The sequence below is a fragment of the Zophobas morio genome, unplaced genomic scaffold, assembly GCF_036711695.1.
Source record: "Zophobas morio isolate AGI-343-1 ecotype UQ-CSIRO unplaced genomic scaffold, CSIRO_AGI_Zmor_V1 ptg000011l, whole genome shotgun sequence".
Classification (NCBI taxonomy): Eukaryota; Metazoa; Arthropoda; class Insecta; order Coleoptera; family Tenebrionidae; genus Zophobas; species Zophobas morio.
In genome coordinates this window covers 2963769-2989698 of record NW_026972116.1, presented here as the reverse complement: position 1 = coordinate 2989698, position 25930 = coordinate 2963769, and the positions used below count along the sequence as shown (strand labels likewise).

The 25930-nt window shown below is 32.9% G+C and overlaps 2 protein-coding genes across 3 annotated transcripts in view; one reads left to right on the top strand and one right to left on the bottom strand.

Annotated features, from left to right (window-relative positions):
- Positions 1 to 19211, top strand: part of LOC135126679 (A disintegrin and metalloproteinase with thrombospondin motifs 7) — a 175381-nt gene extending 156170 nt beyond the window's left edge. For both annotated transcript variants that reach the window (XM_064052748.1, XM_064052747.1), the window contains 2 exons: positions 13223 to 13567; positions 18705 to 19211. In XM_064052748.1, coding sequence (XP_063908818.1) covers positions 13223 to 13567; positions 18705 to 18836 — 477 coding nt within the window. In that variant the 3' untranslated portion in view covers positions 18837 to 19211. The remainder of the gene's footprint in view (positions 1 to 13222; positions 13568 to 18704) is intronic.
- Positions 19212 to 23971: 4760 nt separating this feature from the next.
- On the bottom strand, positions 23972 to 25342 carry LOC135127411 (very long chain fatty acid elongase AAEL008004-like). The gene is made up of 6 exons (XM_064053850.1): positions 25066 to 25342; positions 24981 to 25013; positions 24744 to 24934; positions 24446 to 24689; positions 24257 to 24396; positions 23972 to 24209 (listed from the first exon to the last, which is right to left on the bottom strand). Exons 1-6 carry the CDS (start codon positions 25145 to 25147, stop codon positions 24036 to 24038), a joined length of 864 nt encoding a protein of 287 aa, XP_063909920.1. The 5' UTR covers positions 25148 to 25342; the 3' UTR covers positions 23972 to 24035.
- Positions 25343 to 25930: the final 588 nt, after the last annotated feature.

The window sequence follows — 25930 nt, the reverse complement described above, 5'->3', positions numbered from 1 at the left end:
AATGAAACGTAAAATCCTAATCAGAAAAGCGGGGCCAAATCTAAATTTCAACACGGCATGTCTGTTATAGGGCGCTTAATTCATTATTTATTATAATAGACTGTGTGGTTTCTAAGATCAACTAGTTAAAAAATGTTATTGTTATTACACTATTTTTAATTCTTTCCAAAAATTCATTTGCACAAAGTGTAGTAAATTAGCCAAATACACTGACGTCATCCGAGGTCATCAAGATGGCAGCGTTTGACAACTAGCCGGTTTTCTCATAAGAGTCAATGCTAATATTTTCGGAATTCATTTAAATTTGAGAGTGTGTCAACTGTGTTTTTATAGTTTGGTAAGTTTGTTATAGTTTCTAGACTGTGTAGATATCTGTAAAACGCACCATAACGTTTGAATATGCTTAAAAAATAATGTGATGTACATGTTAACTTCGCTGCATCTTATATTATTTGTTTTCCAAATTAATTCTTTGTTAATGTACATCAATGTTTTTTAAATACACTAGCATCTTAATATTATAATATTTTGTATTTTAGGAGAAAATGCCTAAATTTTGTGCTGTTGTGGGTTGCGCGAATCGAAGCACCAGAAATGCGGACAAATTTTATTTTCCTTTCGCAGCAATTAGCAACAATAAAGGTAAATATATACAGTATGGGGAAAAAGGCGGAAGCTTTGGTTAAAAGCCTTGAAACGGGTGGATTTAACGAAGCCAAAGTAAAGTATTCCTATGTTTGTTCGGATCATTTTATTTTAGGTACAGTAACTACCTTACTATTAGATTTACAGTTTCTAATAAATTACTACATTGGTGCTCTTTTAGGTAAACCTGCAGGATGTGGACTATCCTGATTATGTTCCATCACAAAATTTAGGATATCAAAATAAATCCACTCATAATACTTGTAATGTTGAAAGACACAGTCGTTTAAAAAAGAGAAAACTGAATAAATGCTTGTAGAGTTTTGAATGCACGAATTTCATTGTGGGTTATTTTACTTATTCCAAAAATAAAAAAGTTTAGAATGCTATTCATTGTTATGGTAGGGAAATCGTCTAAACACAAATTAAAATCACTTGCACTCATTGCATAAGGATCTACGCCATTTAAATTGTTTAACTTTTGTACATATCTGTTTTTCTCTTTGACAGAAAGACATCGTCCATAATCACTTAAATTATCCATACTTTAAAAACAAATCACACACCTTCACTTAAGCCCCTCACATTAACCTCAAAAGAAAATATTAATTTCCGATTTACCGCTTAAAACACACGGATGTATTTTGGGTGACGAGGAATTCAGACCAAAACAGCGTTCTGTATTTTTATTTTTATTATGTTTTTTTTAAACTCAAATCGACAAAAAAAAGCACCCTGATACACAGAAAAGATATGAAAGAAGCTATTCACGTGTTTATTTTCTAGATAAATACCCACACTTTTTAATAAAATGCGAAAATGTTAACATTGTCACTTATGGAGTTACACGGCGCTTGTCAAACGCTGAGTTCCCGCCACAGCGTGACGTCACGTGTTATTGGCTAATTGTGTAAACGAATCATTTTCAAAATGAAGCGTTTGTGATACTTTTTAAATTGGAGGCGATATCTAGGAATATTTTGGGTAACGACCACCGATGACGGCTTAAAATTCGGGTCAGAAAGATCAAAGGCGCCGACACGAGTTGTCCCTACTGAATGATCTCTATACTGTGGTCCAAGTCAATCCATTACAAGCAGGTATGCTACCAACTTAACATTAATTATCCTATGTTCAGAGAAAAAAAACCTCACGGTATATTTAATGTTCAAGTGAAGACAAAGAAGCGTGCTACACGTTTGTTTCAAATGAATTTTCCATTTCAAAACTTTCTGATGACGTCATTAACATTTTGCAATGACACATATATTAGTTTGGAAAACCTACTAATAATAACAGTACTGTGTTCCGAAATTTTCGAAAATGAAGTGAGTTGTGCTTGAATCTTGATTTAATCAATTAAATAACGAAATAATTTAATAACAGAATTTAGAAGTACTCGTAATTTAAGACAAACAGCGATAACGTTTGTCGATAGCGTGCACAAGAGAGTCAAACAGCAAAACTAAATATTTTCTACGAATTGCAATAACCGGATCACATGCGGTGGTCCAGACTTATTTATGGCTTCGACTTTAGCTTATTAAATAAAACATAGCATTTTATTTTAATTTTCGATGTTGTAATTAATAAATCACAAGCATAGACCCATCGTATTTTGCATATTTTCCACAGGATTTACTTGGTAAAATTTTGAGATGATGTCATCAATTTTTTGAGGGGGCTAAACAGATATATTTTGGTTAAAAATTCATCGTGCTTACGATAATTTGAAAATTCTAGTACATTCGATTTTGTACTCCCCGATTTAATCAATAGAATAAACTGACTAAAATTCATTAATAATTATTTTAAAAATCTGAAAGCAATGATAAATGACAAATATAGACTCATCATATTTTTCATCTCTTGGATGAAATTTATTCGACAAAATTTTGAGATGACGCCATCAATTTTTTGGGGAGATAAAGATATATTTTGATTAAAAAAATTACTATGCTTACAATAACTTTGAAACGCCTGCAAGATTTGAAAGCATTCGATTGTGCAGTTCCTGATTAAATCAAAAAAATAAATTCACGCATTCATTAATTTTTTTGTCACCTTGCATAAATGAATTCAAAAAATATGAATGGAATGATAAATCACACGTATAGACTCATCATATTCTGGACATTTTAGATAGGATTTATTCGGCACAATTTTGAAAGGACGTCATTACATTATTGATGGGGATGATTAGACAAAGTTTGGTTAGCGTTTTACCATCTATATGATATTCATAATACACGTATAAAATTTTAGTACAATCCGTCCAGTAATTTCGGAGATCGTCTCATCATAAAAATCCGGACAGACGGCAGAGAGACAGACATACAGACACATAGAGAGAGAGACGGAAACGGAAAACCTATTTAAAATTTTCAAAAGCGTTGAAATGAAATTACGGAACGATTGGCCTGCGAACAAACGGAGAAGTATTTTAACCGCTACACATTTAGAAACAAGATTCGAGTTTTGGAGACTTTTTTTAGAAAATTGGCATAAGTCTAATTACCTACTGTTTGTCGAATGTTAAAGGCTAACAAGTTCATGAATTACAAGAGAGTGACTTTCCACAAACATTAGCATTTTGCAATTTGATTCGGAAACAGCTTGCCAGATGATCCTAATTTTATCACCAACATTTTAATTAATAATGAGACCAAATTTTCCATCAATAACAATGTAAACAAACATAACTTACACTATTACGGACATCACCTTTTATTTTAAATGTAATACGTGACAGTGATACCTACTTTGTTTTGACCATGTTTTGACGTTTTTAAAACCACAGACTTCGTGGATGTGTGATATTTTTGAAATTCTAATGTGAATCAAGGAATAAATGATAATGTATTTCGGGTTGCCGCTAACCACAAATTATACAGGGTTTCTATAAATGATTGTAGGGTCGCAGTAGGTCATGTAAACGTGCCGCCTCTCCGATTTAATTTTACGGAGATCCGTACTAAATGCCCAAGGACGCATGACAAAGATCACACATGTGTATAACTGGTTGCCTAAACGGTTCACGTTTTTAAAAAATAAAACAAAGTCATTACGATAAAAAGAAACAAATTTATTGCAGTTAAACATCACAGTAAATGTTGAAATTATTCAGAATGCTGTTCAAGGCACTTGTTCACTCTCTTTTTAATTTCAAAAATGTTCTGTAACATCCTTTCGTCAATACTTTGGACATGTTGTTCAATTGTTCAATTCTGCTCAAGTCGTCTCAAATCATCAACAATTGTCCCAGATGACGTATTCCACGAGATTTATTTTTGTTGACACTGCCAGTTCGAACAAATCTGTTGATTACATCTCTAATGTGAGCCTCCAACGATATTTCTTGAATTATTAAATCACGGTATTTGGCCAGATATTCTTGCTTACAAGCTGTTCCAGCTGTTACCCACTCTTCGTTTACGAAATCCTACTGTGATAACAAAACATAACGATGAAAGTGTCTTGTTCAACAGGATAAACCATTTTCATAGTCTTCGCTTCGTAGCACAAACACAAAATTTTCGTACGCAACCACCAAGAGTTCTGAAAATGATTGTTTTGTTGTTTTGAGCTTCGATCAACGAGAATTGCTGTAAATCGCACTTGAAAAACATTAAAATAATAAAAACGACGACTTTAAATGACAGGTTACAAATGACATTAGACAATGATGTGACAAGTGAGAACTGTCATTATGATGCATAATCACGGGCATAATTTCAGCGAGGCGGGATTTTTGAAATCCATGGCCAACTACGCCCTTAGAATCATTTATAAAAGCCCTGTATATTCGTCATTTAAGCCGAATCACTTTTTTTTTTGTAATAAAAAAAACTAAGTTTACCATGCGACGCTGACGCCATATATGCATCACATTTGCAAAAAAAAAATCTACTTACTATACTAATCAATGTACTAAATTAAGTTTCTCCTTTTAAGCTAAATGAGGTTTATCTGGGACCCCTGTATATCGAAAAAAAAAGTGGACTTTCAACATTTCTATAAAAAAGGAATTTTTTGTTGTATTAGTAATTGATGCAAACAAAAAACTGGTAGAAGGTTATTTCGACACAACTTTTTCCTTCACCCTTGAAATACAGCCCGACAAATTTCGCTGATAAAATTTGATTTTGCGATTTTCGTTTTGTGATACCATCTATAAAATAAAAACGAGTTGCGTAATTATACTCAACCCACTTGACATCACCTTGTAAAACTTTTATGACTTAAGCGGCTTAGCCAAAGCACCCTTATAAGTCAAACTGGCTATTGTATAACTTAACTCAGTTCACAGCTCCATTATGGCAACAATGGACAGTAATAATCCTTGCGGTTCGGGTTCATAAAGCTTACAATAGCCAGTTTGACTTATAAGGGTGGTTTGACGTAAGCCGCTTAACTGCCCATTCACAATGGACATAAGACATAAGAACGAGCGCATAACATAATTTACGTTTTTGGTCTGTGTCTGGCTTATGCTTATCTACGTTCACAGTGGACAGAGTGAACTCTGTAAGAATTGTTAAACTGCGCAAACGCAGAACGGAATAACTCCTGGCTAAACATAGAAACGGCTAACCTCAAACTGAGTCAATCAAAATATCTAACCTACAATTTCATACGATATTCGAACTTGACAACTCGCAGTACAGAACAGACTCGCAGTGTGAAGCTTTGATTATAATTTATATAATATAATCAAAGGTGTGAAGTGCCAAGTGCCAACTGTCAAAGGGAATTCAATAGCAGCATTCAAAAGTCCCTAGATTTTAACATAATTTTGACATAATTCGTGCACAAAGTTGAACTTGTTTCAACTTTGTGTACGCACACAAGGATTACATAAAACGTTCATAAGCATAAGAATTACGTTCGTCCACTGTGAACAGTGGTACACGTTTTCCATCGTTTCAACTTTATGTATTTATGTAAGCTTTATGTACTTGTTATGCCTTATGTCCATTGTGAATGGGCAGTTAGTCATAAGAGTTTTACAAGGTGTATGCCAAGTGAGTTTACTGTAATACCCCCGCAAACCCGGCGCTCTCTGCACAAGTGTGGACAATTTGAAATATACTTATTTAAAGACGGGAGAAAAATGTAGATATTCTCCATTTCTCAGTACATGCTTAACTTCGGATGTTTATATTTTATATTTATACCTCGAATAAATCGACAATTAGCACTTTCAGATTACAGCCGTTAAAAGAAAATAAAATTAATCAACCACACTCAGTTCTTTCTTTCCCAGAAACACAATTTTAAGAACATCAAAGTATTAGGCAAAACTGTAGGTCAAATTTTGATTAGCGATTTACAAATAAACTTAAAATATTTGCAAAATTTACAACACTCGGTTCTTGCAATTTCAAAGTTAAATTGTACAATATTGTTATAAAATTTTTATTTTTCTCCCAAAAATCTGAATGCCAGGGGTAAAACCTCAACATAGATTCATTAATCACACATTCAGGAACATGTTATTTTATAAAATTTAAAGAACATTCGGCAAATTTGTAAAATGACGTCATAATTTTTGTTGAAGGCCATAACGAAAAAAATTTGAGTCATGAAATACCATGCTTGTGATAACCTTAAAACCCTTGGAAATTTTCAGGGCATTCGCTTTTGCAGTTTCAAAATTCAATTGTAAAATGTTACAAAAATTTTAATTTTTCCTAAAAATCTGGATGTCTAGGGTAAAACTTCGCACGGATTTATTAACAACGCATGCAGGAGTTTGTAATTCTATAAAACTTATTTTGTCGAATAAATTTCATCTTTTCGATGACAAAATTTTGAGAAGACGCCATCAATTTTTTGGGGAGATAAAGATATATTTTGATTAAAAAAAATCGTATGCTTACAATAACTTTGAAACGCCTGCAAGATTTGAAAGCATTCGATTGTGCAGTTTCTGATTCAATCCACAAAATAAATGAACTCATTAATTTTTTTTTTGAGTCACCTTGTATAGACAATTCTAAAAATATGAAGACAATGATCAATCGTCAGTATAAACTCATTGCATTTTGTACATTTTCGATAAAATTTACTCGCTAAAATTTTGAGATGGGCTCATCAATTTTTTGGGCGGGGAGATATGCACGTCTATTATTAAAAATTCACCATGCTTACGATAACTTTAAAATGTCTGCAAAATTTCGGAACATTCGGTTTTGCAGTTCCAAATTTAATCCCCTGTATAAGCAATTCTGAAAATATGAAGGCAATGACAACAAGTATACACTCATCCTATTTTCCACATTTGCGATAGGATTGATTCGTTAAAATTTTGAGATGACGTCATCAATTTTGGAGGGAGAATAAATGTATACGTTTTGATTAAAAATTTACCATGTTTACAATAACTTCAAAACATCTGCAACATTCCAAAGCATTCGGTTTTGCAGATTCAAAATTAAATTGCAAGATGTTGTTATACAATTCTGATCTCTATTCCAGAAATCCGGACGTTTCGGCTAAAAACTTAACACGGATTCATAAAATACACGTGTAGGACTATGTTATTTTATATAATTTACAACCAATTTACTATGTACAATCTGGAGGTGATATCAACACTTTATTGGTGGGAATGATTAAACAAAGTTTGGTTAGCGTTTTACCATCTACATGATAATCATAACACACATATAAAATTTCACAATCGGTCCAGTATCTTCGAAGATTATCTGTCCAACAAAAATCGTCGTGGACGGCGGACAGACAGACAGACAAATGAAAATAGGAGGCCCATTTTTTCATACTCTAGGGGTCATGACCTACCGAGAAAATATGAAAACAACCGGTCGCCCGATGCTCTCGATTACAATACTTCCTTGACTTATGCTCGGTAAGTAATAAATTCAAAACAAAAACTCGTCAAATTGTCTTCTATACGAATAGTGTATCCTGCGAACTAGTAAGATTTTTTGCGCACTCGTGTGTCAAAATCAGTCTTTTCTTCGTTTGAATACATACATGTCCATCAATTTTGTCAAATCTATTACAGCACGACATATACTCGTATGCAAAACCGAATGCTCTGAAATCTTGCAAACGTTTTAATCGTTAATCAAAATTTATTTATTTACTCCTGCCTCTCAAAATTGATGATGTCATTTTACAATTTTTCCAAATAAATTTTTGTTTATGTTTTATAGAATTACAAACTCCTGCATGCGTTGTTAATAAATCCGTGCGAAGTTTTACCCTAGACATCCAGATTTTTAAGAAAAACTCAAATTTTTGTAACATTTTACAATTTAATTTTGAAACTGCAAAAGCGAATGCCCTGAAAACTTCCAAGGGTTTTAAGGTTATCACAAGCATGGTATTTCATGACTCAAATTTTTTTCGTTATGGCCTTCAACAAAAATTATGACGACATTTTACAAATTTGCCGAATGTTCTTTAAATTTTATAAAATAACATGTTCCTGAATGTGTGATTAATGAATCTATGTTGAGGTTTTACCCCTGGCATCCAGATTTTTGGGAGAAAAATAAAAATTTTATAACAATATTGTACAATTTAACTTTGAAATTGCAAGAACCGAGTGTTGTAAATTTTGCAAATATTTTAAGTTTATTTGTAAATCGCTAATCAAAATTTATCCTACAGTTTTGCCTAATACTTAGATGTTGTTAAAATTGTGTTTCTGGGAAAGAAAGAACTGAGTGTGGTTGATTAATTTTATTTTCTTTTAACGGCTGTAATCTGAAAGTGCTATAATTGACGAATTTTTCGAGGTATAAATATAAAATACGTATAAACATCCGAAGTTAAGCATGTACTGAGAAATTGAGAATATCTACATTTTTCTCCCGTCTTTAAATAAGTATATTTCAAATTGTCCACACTTGTGCGGAGAGCGCCGGGTTTGCGGGGGTATTACACTAAACTCACTTGGCATACACCTTGTAAAACTTTTATGACTTAAGCGGCTTACGCCAAACCACCCTTATAAGTCAAACTGGCTATTGTAAGCTTTATGAACCCGAACCGCAAGGATTACTACTGTCCATTGTTGCCATAATGGAGCTGTGAACTGAGTTAAGTTATACAATAGCCAGTTTGACTTATAAGGGTGCTTTGGCTAAGCTTAAGTCATAAAAGTTTTACAAGGTGATGTCAAGTGAGTTTAGTATAATTACGCAACTCGTTTTTATTTTATAGATGGTATCACAAAACGAAAATCGCAAAATCAAATTTTATCAGCGAAATTTGTCGGGCTGTATTTCAAGGGTGAAGGAAAAAGTTGTGTCGAAATAACCTTCTACCAGTTTTTTGTTTGCATCAATTACTAATACAACAAAAAATTCCTTTTTTATAGAAATGTTGAAAGTCCACTTTTTTTTCGATATACAGGGGTCCCAGATAAACCTCATTTAGCTTAAAAGGAGAAACTGTGATGCATATATGGCGTCAGCGTCGCATGGTAAACTTAGTTTTTTTTATTACAAAAAAAAAGTGATTCGGCTTAAATGACGAATATATAATTTGTGGTTAGTGGCAACCCGAAATACATTATCATTTATTCCTTGATTCACATTAGAATTTTAAAAATATCACACATCCACGAAGTCTGTGGTTTTAAAAACGTCAAAACATTTTCAAAACAAAGTATCACTGTCACGTATTACATTTAAAATAAAAGGTGATGTCCGTAATAGTGTAAGTTATGTTTGTTTACATTGTTATTGATGGAAAATTTGGTCTCATTATTAATTAAAATGTTGGTGATAAAATTAGGATCATCTGGCAAGCTGTTTCCGAATCAAATTGCAAAATGCTAATGTTTGTGGAAAGTCACTCTCTCGTAATTCATGAACTTGTTAGCCTTTAACATTCGACAAACAGTAATTAGACTTATGCCAATTTTCTAAAAAAAGTCTCCAAAACTCGAATCTTGTTTCTAAATGTGTAGCGGTTAAAATACTTCTCCGTTTGTTCACAGGCCAATCGTTTCGTAATTTCATTTCAACGCTTTTGAAAATTTTAAATAGGTTTCCCGTTTCCGTCTCTCTCTCTGTGTGTCTGTATGTCTGTCTCTCTGTCGTCTGTCCGGATTTTTATGATGAGACGATCTCCGAAACTACTGGACGGATTGTACTAAAATTTTATACGTGTATTATGAATATCATATACATGGTAAAACGCTAACCAAACTTTGTCAAATCATCCCCATCAATAATGTAATGACGTCCCTTCAAAATTGTGCCGAATAAATCCTATCTAAAATGTCCAGAATATGATGAGTCTATAAGTGTGATTTATCATTCCATTCATATTTTTTGGATTCATTTATGCAAGGTGACAAAAAAATTAATGAATGCGTGAATTTAGTTTTTTGATTTAATCAGGAACTGCAAAATCGAATGCTCTGAAATCTTCGATATGTTTTAAAGTTATCATAAGCATGGTAAATTTTTGATCAAAATGTATTTGCTTATCCTCCTCAAAAGATTTATGACATCACCTCAAGATTTTACCAAATAAAGCCTATCTAAAATATGCAAAATGTGATCAGTCAGATCAATGTTGATGACGTCATCACAAAATTGTGTAAAGTAAAAACTCATTTGGAACATACGCGTAGCACGCTTCTTTACATTCACTTTGAGATTATACATATACGTAACTTTCTTTCAACTTATGTGAGTTCTTATAAAAAAAATAAAATTCGCAACATCAAATTTTGTACTTTTTCGAAAATGCTGGATATGATTCATTGTACTTGAGGTGCGAGAGAGGTTCGGTCGAAACAACTTTCAACCAATTTTTTTTCTTACAACCAAAGATGGAACTAAAGATTTTGATTGTATAAAGCTATATATAGGTACATATAATACGGAGGTCATCGACTGATTGGTAGTAACAAATTTTAGGTTATGTTGCAGGATTGCAGTCAATATGTAAAAGTAATTAAACCCTTCTTTTTTGTTCAAGCTTTCGAGACTTCCTTCGTCTCATCCTCAGAGTTCTCAATAAAGAGTTTTACAGCGTTCCTGAGGATGAGACGAAGGAAGTCTCGAAAGCGTGAACAAAAAAGAAGGGTTTAAAATTATTTTTATACCGTGAGGTTTCTTTTTATGAACATAGGATAATTAATGTTAAGTTGATTACATACCTGGTTGTAATGGGTAGGCTTGGACTTTTAAAAAATGAATATAAAATCTGATCGAGATTTAGGTCATTTCAAAGGTATTGCCATTGACATTTGGCACTGTCTTCATGTTAAGGAATTGTAATAAGTTGTAACAAGTTTAAAGAACAGAAAATTTACGTTATTGACCTTTTCAAAATAATTTCGTCAAAAATTTTAATGCAAATGTCATAATCTTATGTTCACTTTTTAAAAGTCCAAATCAATCCATAGGAGGATGAATATGCAATCCTGCAACATAACCTAAAATTGATATACATATAGCTATCTATACATATAGCTTTATACAGTTTAATTAATGTTGAGAGGACATGAAACTTTTTGAAAGACGGAATAGGGAAACTTTGTCTAAAATTATTTTACTGTCTTGTATACCTACTTAATATCTTTATAAGAATTTACTTTCAAATTTTCTGAATAATTTGTTCAGTAGGTTATGAGATTATAAGGACGCCTATAAAACACAGAGGGTAGCTGGAAACAGGCACATTTGTATTTTATCCTACTAAAATATTTCTGTTAACTATATGTACAGCAGCAGTTTCGCTTTAGTGTGAGATACACACATCTGCCGTTATTTTAATATTTATTCCATTTTCTGTTAATTAATAATAATCATACGTATTTTATTATAATGTCCAATATGTCGATAATAGGTACAAGTGTATGTTATAGTGATGGTGACGTATATTGTGACTCATATAACAATAGATTTCACGGAGCAATTGCAAGCGTTTATTAGCCGTTGCCTTGTCTGTAGTTTTTTGGTCCCATGTATTTTACTTTACAAAAAGTTTGAAAGTACTGACTTCCTTTTTTTATTATTATTATTATTATTATTAAAGTTGAACACCAACAGGCGCTAACCCAATTACGGTGTCATATGAGAATATGAAGATATACTTAATACTAACTAAAATTCATCATTAATTAGAACTTAATCCGTTAAATTACACCCATCAACATTAATGGTTTTTAAAATAATAATATAATCCATAAATTTTCTTTTCAAGATATTCTTATTGTCAAAATGAACGTCGATATCTGGGATGTGTTTCACCATTTCATTGTATATCACCTGCGTCCAAGATAAAGGAGAATTCATTAAAAAATTAGTTCTACTCTTCTCAATATAAAATAAATCTTTACCTCTAGATCTATATGTTTGTGCTTTGTAATTAATTTGTGTCAATAATAATTGAGGACTATTAATTGCTCCACTTAATAAGGATTTTAGGAATAACAATCCCACAATTTTTTTGCGTTACTCCAGCGGCAGCATATCAAACCGATGCAGGAGGTTTTTTTGTGCAATGCCTCTTTGCGGATATAGACCATCTAAGCGAAACGCCAGGCACTTTAATAAGCGTCGTTGGACTCTCTCTATAGAGTCTATATTCATTTTTGTTACAGGGTTCCAAATAATACTTGCATATTCTAATTTGCTACGCACTAGTGCTTTAAATAGATGTCTAGTTGTCTCAAATTTTGAAAAGTCTCTGGTAGATCTTAAAATGAATCCTAATGTTTTCCTCTTGAAAGGAATTTACCAAAATGTGAAGAATTTTCAATAGTAATATCCACAGTGCATGTAAAATTGTCGAAAATTTTATTTGCGACAGTGGATATTATTGAAAAAGGATTGTTCAGTGTTCCAGTAAAATAAGAAGATTAACGTAATTTACGCAAAAATATGAAAAATCTAATATTTTGTGAATCTGAATCTATGCAAATTTCTGCATAACAACGTAAATAGTGAAAAATAAAAATGCATTTCGTCCGGTATGGCGAAAGCTGCGGCAAAATCGATGTGGAAATACATACATATGATAGACATGTACAATAGCAACTTTGTAATTTTCCTTCTACATATAATAAATATCTGACTGCATTGTCCCTATAATAAACTTCTTCGGTTCAGATATAGTTGCGTAGTTTATTTTTACATTCTTTGGTTCAAGAACTAAAAAGTCAGCACTTTACAAAAATAGCATTATTTTTTATTTGTCTTTAACTAATTGAGAATGTTTTTGCTTGAATTGTTACTACTAGATGTATTTCTGTTTAACATTAATAAATTATTATTATTTATTATCAACATTAATGGCACTTTATTTTTGTTTATAAATAGGTCAACCGCGTATATATACATCTTACTTTTTAATAAACAATCAATTAGAAGGACTATTTTATAGTAGCTCCTAGCATTTATCCTATAATATTTTTTTCTCATATTTTTTTCTCATTCATTACTATTACAACATTGCAAATTTGTCCAAACATTCCCCTACTTACTCAAACTGCATCTCCAAACTCGTTTCGCTTTTGTATCATTTTATTATCGTCCGCGAGAAATCGAAATCTCATTTCCTCGCTCTTTGTACTTCCCAGGTAATTTTCCGAGGGAAAATACACAATCCTGGTGTGGAATACAAGTATTCAATTTGGAAGCGTCAAACCACGCAGCAAGTAAAATACTCGTGGATCATGGGCGATTGGTCTCAGTGTTCAGCTACATGTGGTGGCGGTGTGCAAGATCGTAAGCCTCTTTGTCAGGAATCGACAGTAGGTGAAGTTCCTTCCGTCGTTGATGGGGCTTCGAGAATAGTAGATGAACTTATGTGTGAAAGTTCCGAACGACCAGAAGAATGGGCAAAAACGTGCAACGATGATCCTTGTCCCACACATTGGTGGGTTGGACCATGGCAGTCATGTCCCGTTACGTGTGCTAAGACCGTGAGTATTTCCCTGTCAGAAGATAAATAATCCTTAATAATATAACAATATTCACATATAATATGCGGAATACAAGAGCGTCAAAAATGTAATTAAAAGAGTAGGTATATATTTAATACTAAATATGCAACAAGTATGAATAAAGGTCAAACAAATACCTGAACTGACGGCAATAATAGAAAGAGGTTTGCCGGGTTTGAGAAGTGTCAAATTTGAAAAGACTTTCGACGTTTCGCTCATAAGGGACATCTTCAGCAAATGACGGAGAAAAAAAAACCAAGAAATTCTGGAACAAACTTCGAACTCGATGTTCCTGCTTTTCTGAATTTCCCTTATGAAAGTAGGCGAAATGTCGAAACACTTTTTAAAGTCGTATTTCTGTTCCAAACGAATATTTATATACTAGTATATGAATATGTAGTTATACACGAGTCACTTTCATTTATACAATTACATATATACATAATGTCCAGTTTTACTAAAAAACAAAGGTGAATTAATTTCTGGACTTCTTATCATTTTGATTAAGAAAAAATTTCAGCCTTAAGCTTAAAATTTAAAAGCTTAAATAAACTTCTGAAACTAAATTTACAAAACTGCTAGAGTAAAAGTATTTGCAAACTTTAACTACGGGACGAAATTCAAAAATCTCTAATCTATCAGTTTATAGATAGACTACTAAGAACCTAATTAAATCTCGTTTAACCGTTGTTATTGGGTTTCAAAAATCCGAAGTCGAATACTAATATTCTGGAATTGTAAAAAAACCGAAATCTCACTTACGTTCAGTTGAGTTCTAGAGCTTATATTATAATATTTGAAATTCTCTGATATAAATAATTTTACTCTACACATGCATGCTTTAGATTTTAAGATACTTGAAGCGAGTTTTTGCCATAGAAGCATGTTTTTGTAACCAACGAAAGTAGAGAGAATAGTAAACAAACCCTGTACATCAGATGTGAGTGACCCTTGTTCTAGATGTAGTGTGAAACTTTCAATTCAAGGTGACGAAATACACTTCGTCCATGAAATGGCGTATACCTGTGCACAGTGGTTCTTTAATCGATTATGATGAATTACCTACATTGGCAATATTCCTTCTATTCTTGTTCCCTTGACAACTTTTGCGTGATCAATTTCCAGTATGCAGGTATACTTTTATTCTATCAAGCAATCTGATTTCTTGCTCCTTGATTTGTGTGATTGTACCGTCATTTAAAACCACTTAACAGTGTTATAATAAAAAAATATATATTTGGTACATATGCGAAATAAATTATTTTATTCTGAATTTGAATTACAGACTGTTATTACGAATACACTTTTTTCGTATGGAACTAGTTGCACGTTGAATTTAGTTATTTTGTTTATGAAGTAGGTATCGACATTTTCTTCCGGGAGGTTCCGTTTTATTTCATTACCCAGTTGTATGATAGATATCACGGAGCAATTTTACTGATCAGTCACTGAAATATCATTAAATGAAAGAATCTTAACTAAAAATATTACTGTGACTATTTCCTTCAAAAAAATTAAACCCATCAAATCATTTAGGTATATTTCTGTATGATCACCAATCCAAATTATCAGATTTGACATTAGGTTTTGTCTACATTGCAGTACCCTTTAGCAGGTATTCGTAATCTTTATTCATTATTTTTTTGAAACATTATGTCCTAGTCTTTATCGCAATCCATTATAAAAAAGCTTTCAATTCTATGGCTTATGGTTAATAATTCGAAGAATTGTGTTAAAAGATAACAGTGGCGGCTCGTGACCTTTTGAAATGGGGGGACACAATTTGATCGATGAGTTAAATATGAAGATATAAAACAGGTTGTTATTACCAATATTAATAGACGAAATTGCGTGACAGAAATAAATACAAAAATACATTCAATAAAAATAAAAAAGGATTTCTCCACATACCTTTTCGCTTTCGGTCAAAATTTTACGTTCATGGCATCTAAAAGTTAATTTTGGATAGTTTTAGGCGTTCCTTTAAAAACCGATGCTTCTTTCAAATGATCTGATAAAGTCCAATTCAGCCATAAAATCAATCAGACTTCGAAATATACCTGGATTTTGTGAATCCCTACTTTCGTCATGTCCACGTAAAGCAAATTCAAACACTCCACAAAATTGTATGCACATTATCAATCGGCGTAATATATGGCGATTTTTGTCGACCCTTGCGTTATGTGCCCGAATATTATTAATACAAGCGGTGTGTAGTTGTTTCCGAATGTCTGTATTACCGAGAAGATTATCCAAGAATATTTATCATACGTGTTCGCGCAGAATGAAAATTAAAACCCGCGATAGTAACTCAATCCTCCCGAGCACGGTCGGAACGGACCCCAGTCGAGTTGTATCAGGCGCATATCAGGCGGCTACGACGTGTAGTTTCCATGGCAACGGTGTAAACAAAACATCTAAATCGGCTATGATTCGGCCTCTGTGCCCGGATTTTATCAGCATTTCAATGGAAATAACATATCATATATCCAAGTCACATACCTTTAGATGTAAGTGGAAGTAAGTTTTGATACATTTTATACAAGTGGAGCGAGATAAAAAAAAAATTAGTTTTGATAATAATGCTACAAATTTCCGGTTAATTTTTTAATATTGAAAATTACTATTTTGCTATATCCAATGTGTTTGAGCCGTTGTAATTTTGGGAGGGCACGTGCCCTTGTACCCCCCGGGACCGGCCGCCCCTGAAAGATAACAAAATTGTCCTTTTTTTTCAGAAATTTTTATCCTGTAGGAGAGGAAAAATTATTATTACGATGGAAACATTTTTTTTTTTAAACATTAACAAATGGGCGTTACCTTTTTTTTCATTTCTAACTTTACTAAAATGTCAGGATTGAACATAATTAAATCATAAACTCACTTTTAAGTCGTCAGAGATGATATCTGGATAATCACAATTATTTCCTTGTCAGTTAGGCCGGTGTCGAGGTGAATCGGTTTTATCAACAATTACTCGACCTGCAAAAATGCAAAGGGGGGTGTGAGCCATCGATCCCCAAGATTGCCAGATGCAATCTGCTACTTCAGTGATATTTATTACCAGCGAGTCCGTGTCTTTTTAATTAATTGATAATCAACAAGTTCAGTACCATTTTATTATGATCTGCATAAGACTGATTTACTTCACAAATTATTCTGCAATGAGCTCTGTCCAAGAGGTTGGAGTCAAAACGGTCTCTATCGTCTGATACGGAGTGTGCAATGAGTACTAAGGGAATAGCGCGCGAAGTACTCACCCTCGCTATCGACAATGGCGACTAGTACTGAGTCGTGCAATGGGGCGAAGGGAAAACGGCGCACGACGCCCCCGCTCCAGTTACTATCCCAGGTGTAGTATCAAAGAGTGCAGGGACATCAAGGGAAGGCGCGCGAGATGTCCGACTGACAACTCTGTCCGCCACAAACAGACACTTCCCCCGCCACAAACGGGAGGCTATCCGCAGAAACAGATAGTTCACACAAAAACGGGTAGTACCGGACTGTGCAATGGCAAGGGGGAAAAATACGCGCCCTCACCGGCCCCAGATACTACCCCGAGTTGCCAGCTAGGTAACACAGAAAGGTGGACAGCTAATTAAATTAGCTCGACATGTCAAGGCCCATTTCATCAATTATTATATTCTCAATTTCTCTCAAGTTCTGTTAACATTATTCGACAACTGACTCGGTACCACTTATCAATAATCAGGTCAAATACAGCAGTAATGATAAGGAACGGACTCACCGAATTATTGCAGATTAACCAATTAGATTTTATGATGATTAGCAGTACGGATTACACCTTTGTGAAATCTCGCTCACATCACCACACCCTCAAGAACCGATAACTCAGTGATAACACTCACCTCAACACTTTTCGATCAACCGTAACACGGAACTGTTAAATTCGTCTTAATCGGTACGCGTCGGTTTTAAAACTGAAATCTTTATCCAGGCCTTTTTAGTTACACCCTCTCGAAAGAAACACAGCCAACCAATCAACCCCAATCTGGTCTATTTTTTTTGGGTCACACATGTGGTTTCTGTTTTCGCCTGCGACTGCGATAATCTCAGATTTGTTTCGCTCAAGTGTAAGTCGCTGGACCACCTGCACCCCTGCACCGCAGGCCATTAGTAGGCGTGTGAAAGGACATAGGCTATTTCCCAGTTTCTGGAAAATATATATTTTTACGAGCTCCAAATTAGCATGAAACTCTTAACTGCATGCTTTTACACCCCAAATATAAAAAATATGAAGAGAAACACATGTTAAGTACAAACCTATCTTACAATCCTATAGTAGTGTAAGTACATTTTGATAAAATTATCATTTTCCACAGTTGATATCTATGAAAGCATTAATGATATAAATTAGTTAATTGTGTAAAAAAAAATATTCAATCCTATTTTGGAAACCATACTTCTAAAAGTTACAGTACTTCTTTGATGATCGTTAAATTAAGAATTTGTCTGATTGCGTTAGTTTTTCTCTTCATGCAAAAAGATCACAAAAAAGTACTCCTCCTATATCTTTTACTATATAGCTCCTATAATCCAATATTTGCTATTAGTAGTGTATTCTTAAACAGTTTTTCTCATTTTGTGTGTTGCCTCTTTTTTAAACTAAAGTAACATACTCAGCGATTGCAGCTATAATAAAAACTTACAGCTAAGTTATTTTTTGTAGATTGTTAAGTATTGAGCAAGATAATTTGTACAGAAATAGGAAAGTCATCTCATCCGTAAATTGTCTAGTTTTTTAATACATTTTTAAGGCCAATAGATAGTATGAAAAACTAAAAAACTCTCATGAAAATTAATTGTTAATTAGGTACATTAGAAAAACAGTTTTTGAAAAAGGTAATTACATGATAAATAGTAATGGTGTGTACTAATTTATTTTACTCGGTGAGCTTTTGTTTAGAGTATTTATAGACAACCATCCTCGATACAATTTTTTTTCAGCTGTTTTTGTAGGTAATTATTTTTATTATGTAGTAGCGCCACCATTCGGTTTAAAAACCAGTTCAGTGCCAAACAGTGAGTTGCTGCAACAACTTACTGAGATATAAATAATTTTCTACAAAATAACGATAAATAAACCTGTTTTCAGAATGAAACTCCAATGAAACGCCGTAGTGTAATGTGTGTCGATGGACAAGAGATGGCGCTTCCTGACCGATTCTGTGACAAAAATGCAAAACCCTTGGAATATTCTTCTTGCAGGATTCTACCGGAATGTTAACACTTGTTAGGGTAAAAGAATTCTTTTGCTTAATTTTGTAATTACAACAAAAATCGTAATTGTTAAAGTATTAACTAACATCATTGTTTTGTATAGATTTAACAATTATATACTTACGTTAAACTGATTTATTTATATTTAGTGTAGTTGTACTTAACGGTTATACTCATTTGATTAATACTCATTTTTAGTGTATTATGCCTTGTGATCCATTAATACGTTAACTAATTTTGTAGCACATGAATAGGTTGAAAATCAATTTGTTTAGTATATAGCACTTGGTATAGCAAAAACGACATAAGACTGATTTTGTATTAGTTTTTATTAATTGATCACTAATTTTCTAATAAAAATTTACAATAGTTTTGTTGGCTACCTGTTTATATTTTTAATGCACACCCTTGAATCAAAGCAGTATTTTATAGGTATATTTGCTGTCCAATGTCAATATCATTTACTTAATGTTAAAAAAAATGCAGGTTATTCACGAGAAGCCCCACGACTAAAAAATGCAAAACACCCAACAATACTAATAATGTGTAACAGTTGTCGATATTTACTATCATAATGTTATTTTCCTGAAAAAGTTCATGCTGATATGGATTTGGTACGAAAATCGGCTTGTAACGAAACACATTTCCTTATACAAAACCTTTAAAATATAAATTCGTATTTCCTCCCTGGTGGAAATCTAGAAGGTCGCATTTGCTTAAGAGCATAGCGCTTAAAATGGCAGCAAATCGTTTTGAATAGGTCACCAATAAGTGCTTTTGATCGGTACAGAAATTTAGACTGTAGGTAAGCAGAGAAAAATGTTGTGCCTCGGTGGGATTCGACCTCACGCCGCTCGCTCTCCGGGCAAGCATCCTAACCACTAGACCACGAGACCACTTATCTTTCTCTGCTTACCGACGTGTTATTGTGCCGCCATATAGACCATTAAGCGAATAGTTTTTTCATTCTCAAATCAAACTGTACATATACGGAAAATACGTTCGTGTAAACTGTTCGCATTGCTTCTACTGTTCATTTTACTTCAGTTTAAAATCAGGAATAGGATCAACAACTTTTTGTGTGAAGATACCGATTCTTTGTCATATTCAATAGAACTTCCTCCTTTATAATCGACAATTTATAGATCTATTTGATCATCGCTCAGAATTCAGTTTTCGAATTGACGTTGTATGTTTCATCCTAAAATATTGAATTTACATTTTTTTTTTCTCTCTGAAAACCAAATGACCAAGACTGAATAGGTACAGTTATGCTAACATAAATCCTTTACAACCCCATTTTTACGTTATGTCAAAATCAATACATAGTATGGATTGAAATTCAGATTGTCATTGTACGGGATTTATGTGAGCATGACTGTACCTACTTAACGAAATTCTTAATTTTACTTTTATACTTCTTATTGCCTTTATACCTCTTGGCCCTTTTTAACAATAGTTTGGAATCGCCACAACTTAAAATTTTTTATATTCTCAAAATTGTATCAGATTTGTATTGTACCGTAAGTAAATGAATTTCTTCTTGCTGAATCTTCTGTTCCACTCCTACAGCTGGTTTCACAAGAAACGGGAAAAGATGAACAAATCGGGTTCTCATAGATCAATGAAAAGCAACGGGAATATGACGTTCATGTCACTGTCATTTGTCCTGCTTTTTTTTATATCAGCTGTATTTCTATTTCTTTTATTTTATTTTTATTGTTTAGAAACCCTCTTCTTTTCACCATTTTGAACTTTTCTTACTGCCCACTGACTAAATAAATATTGCCTTTGACGTTACAAGAGAACAGAGTTATAACTTTTAAGAAACTACCTACATCAATGATATTTAAAGAGATAAACCGTAAAACAGAAGGAAGTGACGTAAAGAAGCAGATCAGTTCACTAAGGTTGAACTACAGGTGGATGGGAGATTTTCTGTAGCAAAATTAAATAAATCCTGAATTGTAAAAACTCATTCGGAAGATTTTTTTCAAATGTGTGAATATAATATAATAATTTTATAAAATAGCATACTTTTGTATTTGTTTTATTGAATACAAATTTGCAAAATCAAATTCTTTAACTTTTCAAAGAAGTGGGATTTATGGCACTGCACTTCAGGAACGAGGGAAGTCCTGTCGAAATAACTTTCGACCAATTTTTTTACTTTTAGCACACATAGTTCGAGACCAATTGGCGATTTTATTTTGTGCGTACCTTTCAGTAACACGCTGTATATAACCTATTTTAAAACAATTAAAACAAATCGTTTCCCAAGCGTAAGCGAAGTATTGTAATCGAGTCCGTTGACCGACTCTCTACTTTTACGTTTTCTCGACCTTTCATAACCCCTAGAGTACGAATCTGCCGTCTGTTCGGATTTTTATTAGACAGGTCATCTCTAAAACTACTGCACCGATTGTTATTAAATTTTATATGCGTATTATGAATATCATGTAGATGGTAAAACTTTGTCTAATCATCTGTACCACTAATATGATGACGTCACCTCAAAATTGTGCATAGTAAATAGGTTTTAAATTGCATAAAATAACGTAGTCCTGTAGTTTATGATTCCGTGTTGAGTTTTTACCCGAAGCGTCCAGATTTTTAGAAAAAAAAATTAAAATTATAAAACAAAATTTTACAACTTAATTTTGAATCTGCAAAATCGAATGCTTTGGAATCTTGCATATGTTTTAAAGGTGTGATATTTTATTGATTAATAAATTAGGAACTGCAAAACCAAATGCTTTAGACGTTTTGAAATTATCGTAAGCATGGTAATCAAAATACATATACTTTTTATTCGCCCCCCAAAAAATTGAGGACATCTTCTCAAAATTTTGCCGAATAAATTGTACCTAAAATGTGCAAAATATGATGATTTTTTACTTGTGATTTATCATTGCAGTAATATTTTTTAGATTTGCTTATACAGGTGGTTAAAATGAATAAAGGAATAAAAATCTTACAACGGATCTATACAAACTAAAAATGATATAACAAAAATTTAAATGAGTCAATTTATTTTGTTTAATAAATCAGTTAAATCAGTCAATTAATGAATCTATACACAACTGTTATTTTTAGTATTATACTGCACCAATCCAAATTGATATACGTGTCCTTGCAAAAATATTGATGACGTCATCACAAAATTGTGTAAAGTAAAAACTTATTTGAAACATACGCGTAGCACGCTTCTTTACACTTTCTTTAAGATTACATACATATGTTTATTTCAGCTTATTGGGTTCTCATAAAAAAATAAAATTTGCAACATCAAACTTTATAATCTTTCGTAAATGCTGGATATGTTTCGTTGTACTTTAGGTGCGAGGGAAGTTCTGTCGAAGCAACTTTCGACTAATTTTTTATTCACGAACATCTTTACTTGTGATGTACGAATTGGTTTTGAGTTTTTTCCCTAAACGTCCAAACTTTCTCAAAAGAATTTACAAAGTATAATAAATAACATTTTACCACTAACACGGGATGTAAGCCTGAGAGTGGCTTAGATATGGGCACGCAGACCTGCAGTCGCACGCTCGGTGCCAAACTTGGCCGTTTGTTTTTTCTTATTTCCCGAGCGTAAGCTAAAGAAATATTGTACTGATTGCCTACTTTCACATTTTCTCGATGTGTTATGACCCCTAGAGTACAAAAACATAGGCCTCCCGTTTACGTCTGTCTATCCGTCCATCCGTCCGTCCGCCGTCTATGTCAATTTTTGTAAAGATAATCTTTCGCAACTATCCGACCGATTGTTGTCAAACTTTATATGAGTATTACGAATATCATGTAAGTAGATAGTAAAACGCTAGTCAGAGTTTGTCTAATCATCCCCACCAACAATCTGATGACGTAACCTCAAAATTGTACGTAGTAAATGGGTTTTAAATTGTATAAAATAACATAGTCCTACTGCTGTAGTTTAAGAATCTGTGATATATCTGAGATTTTACCCGAGAAATCCAGATTAAAAAAAATCACAATTGTATAACATTTTGTAATTTAATTTTGAATCTGTACAACCGAATGCTTTGAAAAATGAAACGATCATAACTATGCGGAACAATTCTATAACAAGTTATTTTTAATGAAACTCTTCTACTTAGTACACATATTTGAAAAATTAGTGCACTTATTTTTTGAGGCATTAAAGGGTCATTTAAAGAACTTGTGTACTAATTTTTCACATAAAAAGAGATTACATTGTGTGAATGGAAATGAGTAAGGAATTCATTTAACATTAGGTACACCAATCGGCCTAACCCTAAAACAAGAAGATGAACTGATAATAAATCTTTCTTCAAGTGGCCCAGAAGAACTAAATTTTGTTATTAATTTTTTCACAAGTTTCTGGACTGAATTGTCTTGCAATTATACTGTATTTTATTCTCTGTTTAAAGCAAAGCCTCTTCGGATACTGCGCCGGTTTCCCACTTCTTACTTTTGCGAAATTATTTGTTTTCCACTGTGGCTGCTCTAAAATGTAAATATAGAAAGAGATTTTAAGTAGAAAAAAATTCATAGAAACCTGGGAAGGCTGCGTACTTTAAAGCAAACACATATTAGGCATTAGATCTATGCCCGAGGAATGTTTTATTTTAATATTTTCGTTTTAATTATATTTTAATAAATCAATAAAAAAACATAACCGATGCTTTGTGTTACTCATCCCCATGTCAAACTAGGACGCCCCCTAGAAGGCCGTGCTCCACAGTTTGAGAACTACTGTCTTATAGAATACGTACTCAATTAATAAATCTTATCAGTTACCCATTTTCCGTCTCATTGGATGCAGCATTAGTAACTCTAATAAAATGTTATGAGGTACATATGAAACGGATATTATGATATTAAATGATAAGTGCAAATATCGACAAAATGTTTTTGGAATAATGTAACCGCTGTGTATCTTTATCTACTAAGGTTCCGCGGTCCTTGTTTTACACATATATTACAGAAAAAGTTTTTTGATGTTGACCGTCAAAACAATGAGAACTGATTTATTTCAGCAAAGATCAAAGGATTAAACTTCGCACAAGATATATGTATGTTTCAAGTATTAATTAAAGAAAAATAAACAATAAACATTACATAAACAATTCGTTTATTTAAAACTGTGTACCTACTTGTATACATGAGCCTATATAATATAGCGATCTCACTTGACATAGCCCAACAAACCTTTTTATCACGAAACCTTTTTCAGGGTGTTTTGGAAATAATTTTCTTTAAAGAAGTTTTTAAACATAAAAAAGATAATAGTAACATTCAAAGCATAAAAATAAAAGAATATGCGTGGTAAGTTACAATCATCAAAGTAGAGCACTTGCGATGCATGGACAACCAGTGTGATTAATTGAATCTAAAACACAAAATGTTTTCAAAAATATAAGACATAAATCTTTTTACCATTTGCAACATGGTAATTGCTGGTTTCCATTTTGCGATATATTTCTGCCAGTGAAGTCCCAACGATGATAGAAAGTAATAACTATACATCAAAATATGAACAAATGAATTCAATATCATACAAAAGGCCACCATACCTCCTAATATTAACAAAAATAAAATTTTGGTATTTGTATATAAGTATCTCACCTGAAAAATATTTGCCAGAAATCCACGCAGTTATTAATGTTGTCACATGGTGATACACATGCAAACTAGACACCTGATTGTTTTTTTTTCTCAACATGAAGAACACTGTTTCGACCATTTCAGCAACTTTTATTAAGTAAAAGTAATAACTCAGTGAGACTCTTTTCAGTGCTAGTGGATTTCTAGAATATTCAAACCTTTCACATTTCCATACATACGAGGGATTTGACAATGGTGTAGCCAGCTGAAGAGATAAAAGTCACATCGAAAAAAAGACGCTCGCTTAAATATATTTTACCTGATATACCAATAATGTACAAGAAATTATTTGAAATAAGTTATAAAAGCGTACCAAAGTAGTCAGTTTGTACTGCTTTCTTTGTCTCATTAACTGTGGTAAAAATTTATAAATCAGAAACAAATAAATTATTATAATAATCACAGTTGGTATCGGTGTAGCAAGCATATACCAGTTTTTAACACGGGGATCTAAAAGTTAATATTTTTTAACTGACACTGTACTTGTTCGACTTACCTCCAAGGTCATGAACATAATAGTTATATTGTTCTGAAAAATAAGGGGAACTAAAATTCGTCACATATTATAATTTTATACTTACCCTGAATATTTTTCATGACAAATTCACGTATTTTTAATGAACAGTTTGACGGACCAACAAACAGTGTTTCCATAGCATTCATGTCCTTAAATATGGTTTTAGGTCTATCAATCGTGTTGTCGGTGGCGTTCGTAATACATTCTAATTTTATTCCATGTCGTAAAGAGTAAATTTCAGTTACTTATTGCTGCTAGTTTTTGTTGAACTATTTACTGACCGTTAAAAATTCGTTAAAATTCATCTATATAGTCTTGTATAATATATAACATATAGCGCTTATTTGTTTTTTTCAAGTGGAATCAGGTGAAGGAATAACGTTGACACACTGAGCAAGCAATTGATAATAATTATAAAATGTGGCGTGACACAAAAGTGGAATCCGATAAGAATATTTATGTTTTTTTAATTTTTACTTTTATTTCTAAATTGTTTTTAAAGGAGTAAAACCTAATCGAGTTGATAATGAATGTTCATTTAAAAAAAATGGTCTCAATTTATTTAGATAGAGCTTGTCTCGCCTCGAATCGTTTTAGCTAATTTTATGCAAAAGTTTTCTTTTCACTTCCCGATCATAACTGTAATCAAGAGTAAGAAAAAATAAGTCTCCCGTTTCCGTCTGTCGGTCTGTCAGTCTGTCTGTCTATCTGACGGACCGTTTGTTGTCAAATTTTATATGTATGTTAATATCGTGTAGATGGTAAAACACTAACCAAAATTTGCCTAATGATCCCTACCAAAAATGTGATGACCAGTACGCGGGATTCTATCTCACGCTGCAATCCCCCTGTTGAAGTAATGTGTGTTTTACGGCGAGTAGCGGGGACGCTTTGATCTGGTCCACAAGGTCGTAGGCAGTGCGTCGCTA